At 43.6% G+C, this 9403-nt stretch overlaps 1 protein-coding gene across 1 annotated transcript in view; it reads right to left on the reverse strand.

Annotated features, from left to right (window-relative positions):
- Nucleotides 1-9403, reverse strand: part of Cfap43 (cilia and flagella associated protein 43) — a 91207-nt gene that overhangs the window by 57577 nt on the left and 24227 nt on the right. Inside the window, exons 9-11 of the mRNA XM_021217241.1 lie at nt 8178-8294; nt 3118-3198; nt 1540-1688 (exon numbers count right to left, since the gene is read on the reverse strand). Of these exons, the coding sequence (XP_021072900.1) occupies nt 1540-1688; nt 3118-3198; nt 8178-8294 (347 nt within the window). The remainder of the gene's footprint in view (nt 1-1539; nt 1689-3117; nt 3199-8177; nt 8295-9403) is intronic.

Consider the following 9403-nt stretch of genomic DNA (forward strand, 5'->3'; position numbering starts at 1 on the left):
CTTTGTAGACCAGGCTGGCCTCGAACTCAGAAATCCACCTGCCTCTGCCTCCCGAGTGCTGGGATTAAAGGCGTGCGCCACCACGCCCGGCTGAGAATATATTGTTTGAAAAAGTCTATTTTCAATAAAAGAAAGACACAGAGAAATAATTGTAAAGAAAAATGAAATCATGACATCTTTAAGAAAATGGTTGGCACTGGAAACTGTCATTAAATAGGCCAGACTCACAAAGACAAAATCTGCGTTGTTTGCTTATCTGTCTGTTTCGTTTTGTTTCTTGAGACAGGGTTTCTTTGTGTAGCCCTGGCTGTCCTGGTACTCACTGGGTCGACCAGGCTGACCTTGAACTCAGTGATCCATCTGTCTCTGCCTCCCAGGGGAGCAAAATAGAGAGGATAATGAACCGTGAAAGCAGAAAATGTGTCTTTCGAGGCAGCAAAAGGGGAAACAGGAGCTTGAGAGTGGAGGGGGGGGGAGAGGGAAGCTAGGCAGGCGGGCAAGAGATTAGCAGGGGTGGGGAGGGGCAGGAGAAGAGGGAGCTGAGTATGACACCAGAGACCCAGATCCAACCAGACCAGGACAGGAGCAGAGCATGGGGAAAAGGGGAGGGAAGGGAGGAAGGAAGCATGGGGTGGGGCGGGGACGGAGGAAGGGGCCGGGCGAGGCGGGGTGGGGAGGGTGGGGAAGGGTGGAGTGGGGTGGTGGTGGTGGTGGATGAGAACAAAGCATGAAAATGGCCCATGAAACTCATTACTCTGTATAATAATAGTAGAAGTATCTTTGAGAATCTTGGGATAATTTTTATGTCCATCAATGTACTGTTTGGGAAAAATGATGAAATGTGTATATATAATGGAATATTGTGCCACCACCCAGAAGAACGAGGCTCATCTCTAACGCGAATGTTGAGCATTCTCCGGTGGGGCTGGGGAGCTAGCTCAGTTGATAAAGTTCTTTTCCTTCAAGCACGAGAACCTGAGTTTGAGCCCCGGAGCCTGCCTGAAAAAAAAAAAAAAATCCACAGTGGCGTGTGTACTGTGATTCCAGGGCTGGGGAGCTGGAGATCTCTGGCCCTCACTGGCCAACCGCCTAGCCCAACTGGCGAGTTCCAGATCCAGTGAGAGACACCCCCCTGCCCCCAAACAAAACAAAACACCCCAAAACCAAGCTGGATGGCATCCTAGGAAACACACACACCCAAGGTTGACCTCCGACATGCTTCAGTGCACCCGCACACAAGAGCACGCATTCCAGCCTGCTCTCAGTATTTGAAAACCGTGAAAGTGAACACACATACTGGTCATTTTGTTTACTAGCGGATAAGAACGTCTTTGAAAAGGGACATTGGAAATTGGTAACTGTCTGCTCCTGGGAGGGAACTGTGTGAGAGGGACTTTCCCCACTACCTGCCTTCTTACTTTTTTGAATGCTGACAGAGTCAATGTTCCAAATGTGTAGTACTGAAAAGCAAGGGTTGTTTTACTCGCGCCCCCTACAGGCCGGTCTGATGATAGCGTGGCTAATGCAGGTGACGCTTACATCAGTATCTTCACCGGTGACTGGGAGAGGAAGGCCTGGTGGATCAACTGAGGGGACTCCACGTCAAGGATATTCAGGAAGTATACATAGCCATCCATCGTCCCCACGGCAGCCGTCGGGGAGGAAGGGGAGGACGCCAGAGCTGTTGCCTGTTTAAGAATAAACCCCAGAGAATGAAGGGTGCTCCATATACAAGAAGCCTGCCGGGCTGGAGCTTACAATTTTTGAAAAGGCTGAAAAGTTGTTTTGGTCGATATTTCTGTACACAAAGTCAACATCCCTGAATCTGACCAATCGCTTAAGCAATTGATAATTGGGGGAGCATCCCCTCTAAGAGCTATAGTGAGCTTCTCTAAGTAGCAGTAGCCAAGGGAGCCTTATGTCATCTTACAGGTGGCAGTGCCGGCATCTAGCCCTGGTGATGCTGGGTTGGCCTCCCTGGGAGCCGTGCCTCAAGTGTTCACAGGGAACCACTTACAGCAGAGGCAGAGATATTTGGCCCCAGAGTCACCTGGTCTTTCCAGCGATCATTTCCCTGTAGTGCAGTGGGATCTACCATAAAGAAATGGTTCTCCAAGCACAGGCTGGACCGCAACCATGTTTCAGGTCTGGTTTGGAGCTCAGTGAAGGCTGACCAAGACCTTCCGTCAGTGGCCGTATCTGGCCTTGTCCAAGAGGAACAGATTAAGCCCTAGTTATATAACCCCCCCCCTTGGGGGGTTTGTTACATACTTGCTTCTTGTTTTCAAATAGAAACCTGATCTCTAATGGGTCTGATGGTGTGTAATGCCCCTTTAGCTCTAGAAATTCTAATAGAAATTGATATATGCACGCCTTTGTCATACAGATGATGTGATTATTATATGTTTTGTGGCCTTTTAGACAAGACTTTAACATCGTTTTCAGGGAGGGGACTTGTAATTACAACTTGCAATATTGTATGACATGGTACTTGCTTAGTATCATGCCTTATGTAATTGGTATAAGTATTTTATAATTGAGATTTTTAATTTGTAGGAGAGAAGGACTGGAACCTCCCCCTACCTTCTAAGATGCAAAGGAAGAAGAAATCCAGCACTATTACTATGTAGGTCTTTACTTTTTTTTTTTTACATTATTTTATGCAAAATGTATTGTGGATTCTGCAGAGGCAATGGCATATTGAGAAAGACATCGTGGGTGTTTGCCAGCCAGCACCCAGATGTCGTCCTTCAATGAAAGCCTTGGATACCCACAGAGAACCCTGTCCCATTATTCCTAGGGACATCCTCAGAGGGATGAATGAGACCCCTCTTTCAGGGCTGAGCTTTTGTTGAGTAGCATTGACTGTGTTCCTGTTCACGGGGAGTACTCCCTGAGGAGATTCTCTTTGAGGCCTCTGGTTCCCTACTCGGGTACAGTGATGTGAGCTTGGCACCATGGCATGTGGGTATGACTAAATCGGGGCTTCTTAAACTCTACCTCTGTATGTGAACCAATGCAGCAGGGAGGATTTCCAAAGACCACTGGATGTGAACACTGAAAGGCGAGCGGAGGTAGAATACATATTTTAAGCATGGATTTATGGGGCACACTTACTTGAGTCTTCAGGAAAATCCTGCTTGTACAATTGCAGTCTTCTATTGATACAATGGAAACTTCCCCCGAACTCGTGAGTGTCTGTAGGAGGAAAACAGGTACACTGAACCGACAGTTGGATGGGAGTACGTGCTGATCGATTGACTAGTACGTTCACCTGGGGGTCAGTTAAAAGCTACACTGTTTCTATAGGTTACTGTCATTTATAAATTCAACAGTGACTCTTATTTTCTGAAGGGTTACACTGTGGTAGGATTAATCGTGCTAGGGTCACAGGCACAAACTATCATACTTGGGCTCCTGTGTTTTTATAAACAATTATCTTCAGCACTCAGGAGACAGAGACCAAGGATCACTGAGAGTTTGAATCCAGCCTGAGCTATATGCTGAGTCCCCTGCCAGTCGGGGCTACAAGGTATAGATATATTCAGTGGGTAAAGGCACTTGCTACCACACCTGATGACCTGAATTCTATCCAGGGACCCACACGGTAGATGAAGAGAACCAAGTCCCCCAAGTTAACACTTCTTCCTCCAGCTTTCCTCTCCTGTCCCCCCTCCTTCTCCCTCTCTCTTTTCTCTGTCTCTCTCACACACAATAAATGCATAATAAATAAAAAAAGATATAAAAAAGAATAGCCAGACCGTGATAGCACATGCCTTTAATTCCGGCATTTGGGAGGCAGAGACAGATCTTTGTGAGTTTAAGGCCAGCTTGGTCTACAGAGCAAGTTCCAGAACAGCCAGGGCTACACAGAGGAAATCCTGTCTCAAAACAAAAAAACAAACAACCAAATAAACCCAAACCAAACCAAACAACCAAACAAAAACTAAGAAATAAAACTAATTACCTTGAATAGGATTTAAATACTATAATAACTAGGTTAGGAACCGTGAGATGGGAGACTAGAAATATGACTCAGTGGTTCAGAGCACCGTCTGCTCCTCTGGAGGATTTAGACTTGGTTCCCAATGTTCACAGGGCAGTTTCCAACACTCTGCAGCCCAGTTCCAAGGGATCTGATGCACTCTTTGGCTTCTGCATGTACCAGGCACATAGGTGTGCACAGTCACACATGCAGGAAAAACACTCCCCCACAGTCATACATGAAAGAAAAAGCCCCTAGAAGTTCAATGGGATTATCGCCTAATGATAATGATGAAACCTAGAAACAGCAAGCTATATATTGCTATTTTAAAATCATTTTAGTTTTAGAATATTTTAGGACTATAGAGGTTTTGAGCAGAAAGTACAGTAGACCCTGCCCCCACTCCACTCCCACAGTTCTCCACTGTTAGGAGCTGGGTCAGACCTGGGCTACAGCATCTAAGTCCACTGATACAGCTACTGCTTAACTCTATACTCTACATCGGGGCTCCTTCAATCTTTGTGTTGTTCGTTCTGAGAGGTTTTGTTGTTGTTGTTGTTGTTTGTTTTGTTTTGTTTTGTTTTTTTCGAGACAGGGTTTCTCTGGGTAGCCCTGGCTGTCCTGGAACTCACTTTGTAGTCCAAGCTGGCCTCGAACTCAGAAATCCGCCTGCCTCTGCCTCTCAAGTGCTTGGATTAAAGGCGTGCGCCACCATGCCCGGCTGTTCTGAGAGTTTTGATGAGTGTGTAATGACTCCCATACACAGTTTCTCTGCCTTAGAAATCTCCTCTTGTCGTTCCTGCCTCCCTCCCCACGCCCCTGACAACCACTGATCCTGTTTACTGGCTGCATGGCTTTGCCTATTCCAGAATATCCTGTTAGATTCGTACAGCGTGTAGGCTCTTCGACACTGGCTTCTGTCACTCAGCACTGTGCATTTACAATCCGTCCAAGTCTTGGGGTGGCCCGACAGCTTTATTGCTTTTTTTATTACCGAGCAAGGACACATTGTGCGACTGTGGCACAGTCTCTGCATTCACTGATGAATGGTGGGCACCTCAGTTGTTTTCCAAGTCTGGGCCGTTATGAACAATGCTGCTGTAAACATTTACGTGTGTCTCATTCTTTGGATGGCATTACATTTTCAGCCCATTTGGGTAAATACTAAGGAGTATAACCGCCAGAGCATATGGTGCCTGTTCAGTTTTAAAAGAAGCTGACAAACCAAATCCAACTTGGCCGCACCTCCGTTCAACAAACGAGCGCTTCGTGCTTCGGTTACTCTACAGAAGCCTTTGACGTTGCCAGAACTTTAGATTTGAGACATTCTAACAGGGGGTGGCATTACGGTGCCACACTTTCCTAAGGACAGATGTTTACAGCATCTTTTCATAGACTTATTTTCTGTCCATATGCCTTCTTTGTGTAGAGTCTATTCATGCTTTCCCCCTTTATTTCTGAATGAGATGGTTCACTTTCTTATTCTTGAACCCCACATGCTTTCTGCAGATTTGGGTCCCCTGTCCTTTGTCAGCTACCCCTGTTGCAGAGATGTCTGTTCCTTCAGTCTGTGGTTTGCCTTTTCCTTCTCCTAGCCGAGGATATGCCCAGGGCTTTCTATGCTGGAGTTTGTTTGTATGTTTATAATTTTTATTTTTTTCACAGAGCAGAGGTTCCAGTCAAATGCAACCTGCTGATTTATCCCTCCTCGGGTTGTATTTGGTACTGTAGTTAAAGCATTTGCCATCAAGCCCAAGGTAACATGGATTTTATCATCATCTTTTAATAACTTTATAATTTTGCTTTTATGTTTGTCTACACTTAGTTTTGATTTTTTTTTGGGGGGGGGGAATATATACGTTTTGCATCCAGGTTCAAAATATTTGGGCAGGTGTGTGCATGTGTGGAAGTTCTGCAAGTGCAGGAACTAGTTGTCCCAGCACCATTTGATGAAAAGGAGATATTACTTTCACTGAATTGTCTTGGCTACTTTGTCACATGCCAGTTTACTGTGTTAGGCATGGCAGTAGCACTTGCCTAGAATCCCAGCACTTTGGGGGAGTGGAGGAATGAAGTCTGTAAGTTCAAGGCCAGCCTGGGCAGCTCAGCAAGACCCTTTCTCAAAAGAAAGTTTAAAACCCAAAAAGGTCATTTGATTATATACCTGTGGGTTTACCTGTGGGCTCTGTTTTCTATTACAGTTATCTATTATCTTATTCTTTCACCAACACCAGTCTTTATTGTTGCAGCATCAGCTCAACTGTACTTATTTCTCAGTACCTCACTGATGCCTCCTTCCATATGATCTTGATTGTTTATTGTGTTGCCATGCAAATTTTATAATCAATCAATTTTTTTCTTTGCAAAATAACATTGATATTTTGGTCAGACTTGACATCTTAACAAAGCAGCAGCTTGTTATCCCTGTCTCCGTGTCAGGGTGACAGCTGGCCATAGATTAAGACAATCATTTAACCCCATGGTCCCCTTTCCCATTGGATAGCGACACTGGCCTTGGAGATCCTGAAGAAGGAGGAGTGCACTGAAGGTGGCCTCAGTACCGCAGAGCATGGGGCCAGGTTCAAACATGCCTGGGCTCTTTGTAAAATGAGATTACTTAAGAATTAAAGATGCCTCCGGGCAGTTGTAGCATTGCTAAGTACTTAGATTTCTTTTCTTTCTTTTCTTTCTTTCTTTTCTTTTCTTTNTTTCTTTCTTTCTTTCTTTCTTTCTTTCTTTCTTTCTTTCTTTCTTTCTTTCTTTCTTTCTTTCTTTCTTTTTCTTCCTTCCTTTCTTTTTCTTCCTTCCTTCCTTCCTTCCTCTCTCTCTCTCTCTCTCTCTCTCTCTCTCTCTCTCTCTCTCTCTCTCTTTCTTTCTTTCTTGGGCCATGTAAAGGGACCTTCATCAATGACTTGGTCTACAGTTGGTTGGAAAAATGTAGTAAAAGAACTCTCCCTGGAAGTAAGCAGAAGTTTTGGGCTAGTATCTAGTCGGGTAGGTTTTAATACCAGCCTTGGAGGCAGAGGCAGATGTCAGAGTTCAAGGCCAGCCTGGTCTACAGATAGAAACTTCATCTTGAAAGAAAAGTGAAAGATTTTGTGATTTAACACATAATTGGGTCAATAAAGACTTTTTGGGTGGGGAAAGAATAAAACAGTTTAGTTCTTTCTCTGGGTTTATAGCTTCTCACATAGAATGCCTACCTCTCTCTCATTAGATGTATACCTACTTCATTGTATTGGCGTGACCATAAGTAGTATTTCAAATTGTAATTGCTCACTACTGGTAATGTAAGAAAACAATTCATCTTTTTGTGTTTTAACCGTTTCTCCTACACCTTTGCCATGGTCACCCAACACTAGGGGTGTTTGAAAATTTGATTGTTTATGATTTTTTTTTTTATGATGGCAATTTTGTCACCAGAAAACAGAGGCGGTTTTATTTCTTTCCAGTCTGTATACCTTTTACAGAAAACAAAACAAAACAAAAACAAACAAAACAAACAAAACCAAAACCAAAACCAAACATATTGTATGAGCTCAGACTTCCAGTGTGATATTGATTAGGAATTAGACACTTTGTAGACATTCCTACGTGAGCGGCTCTACTCTGTTTTCGGAGTATTTTTTATTACAAGCAGGTAACAGATGTTGTTGAGCCGTAATATGGATGACATTAACTGACTGGTTAATGCGGAATCGGTGTTTCAGTATTGCATACTGGAAATAAATCACGCTCGGTTAAGGTGTGTAATTGTTCTTGCGTGCTGTTGGTATTTAGTGGAGGGTGTTGTGTCTGCATCGGGGGGTGCTGGGTTGGCATTTCCTTTTCTCGTCTTTTGACTAGCTTAGGTCAGAGAAAAGCATCCGAGAAGGAGCTGGGAAGGATATCTTCTGCTTCTAGATTTAAAATGGTACTGTGGGAAAAAAAATTTTTTTTTCTCTTAAATGTTTACTAGAATTCACCAGATAACCTATCTGGGCCTGGAACTTCCATTTTTGGAGTGTTAATCTAACTTCTTTGATAAAGACCTTTCAGAATATCTCTTTTTCTGAAGTTGATTTTGAAAAAAAAAAACTTGCTTTTCAAAGGTTGGTCTAAAGATACCCAATTACATATGGATAGGGATTTAAACCTTGAAACACAACAACTTGAATCCTAATCGTGTCCCACCCAGTACACTGTCTCTTACCAGGAAGTATTTGGTTCCAGGTGTGATAAAGCTGACGGCCTGCACTTTCCCATCGCAGGCATCGAGGAGTTTATCGAGAGGCAGCTCTGCACCAAATGTATAGATATAAACAGACCCCTAAAAAGGCCACACAAAGAAAAAAATTATTGCACATGTCATTAAGTCAGCAAATACTTGTTTAAAGGCCACTGTGTGCAACACACTGGGACCAGGTGAAGGGAAGTCACAGACGCAAACAAGATCCTAGAGGAACTTAAAATATAGAAATCTTATTATTTAAATGAGGGCAAGACACAGCAAATTGGCAGATACAGTAAGAGACCAGGGATTGGATGCAGAGCCTGCGTTATGAAGGGTCATTTGATGGCACCTTGTTTTGGGGCTTTTCCTCAGAATAAGAAGCCACCTCAGGCTGAGTGGTTGAGATAAATGTTATGTTTGTATCGGCTGCTATGCCAAAAAATACATTGTTCATTCCATCATACAGGTCGAGAATGCATAGTTCCTTCCATCATACATGTAGAGAAACCTATTAGAATGTCCTGCTAATACTGTAGCTCTCTCTTTCCTAGTCATTCCACCATGCATTATATATATATATATATGCATTTATATTATATATTATATATATTACATATAATTATATATGCATTTTATATACATGAGTGTGTGTCATTAGGCATCTATATATTTTACATGGTCATACATTCTGGTAAATTTCATATTCTGTCACCCGAAGTCTAGGGATTTTATTTCTGTATGAGTTTCACCATGAGGCTGTATCCCCCTAATGTCAGCAGAGCACCACAGACTCTGCCCCTTTCTCGCCTGAATGATACACACGGTCACCCATTTGCTGCCATGTCTCTGGACCTCGAGGCTTCAGATAGCTGTCCCAGCGAACGGTTTGCTTCTTTGAATTCTTTTTCCACCTGCTAGTTGGCAATTTTCCCCCTGGGCCCTCCCGAAGTCAGTTTTAAAGTTTCCTCTGGTAACGGCCTGCTGCTGGTACACCTCAGCGTTAGAGTGAACATATATCCCGAGTAATTTTTTTTTTCTGTCTTAACTCACATAACTTTTTAAGAGGCTCCATCTGTTTTTCAAAGGATTCATTTTGGGAACTCTAAGTGTGGTGTCTAGCGGCTCCCCCTGGGACTTACACTGTCTCTTAAATCTTCAAACTCAAGCCGGGTGTGGTGGCTCACGCCTTTAATCCCAGCACTCGG

Source organism: Mus pahari, chromosome 1, assembly GCF_900095145.1.
Source record: "Mus pahari chromosome 1, PAHARI_EIJ_v1.1, whole genome shotgun sequence".
Taxonomy (NCBI): Eukaryota; Metazoa; Chordata; class Mammalia; order Rodentia; family Muridae; genus Mus; species Mus pahari.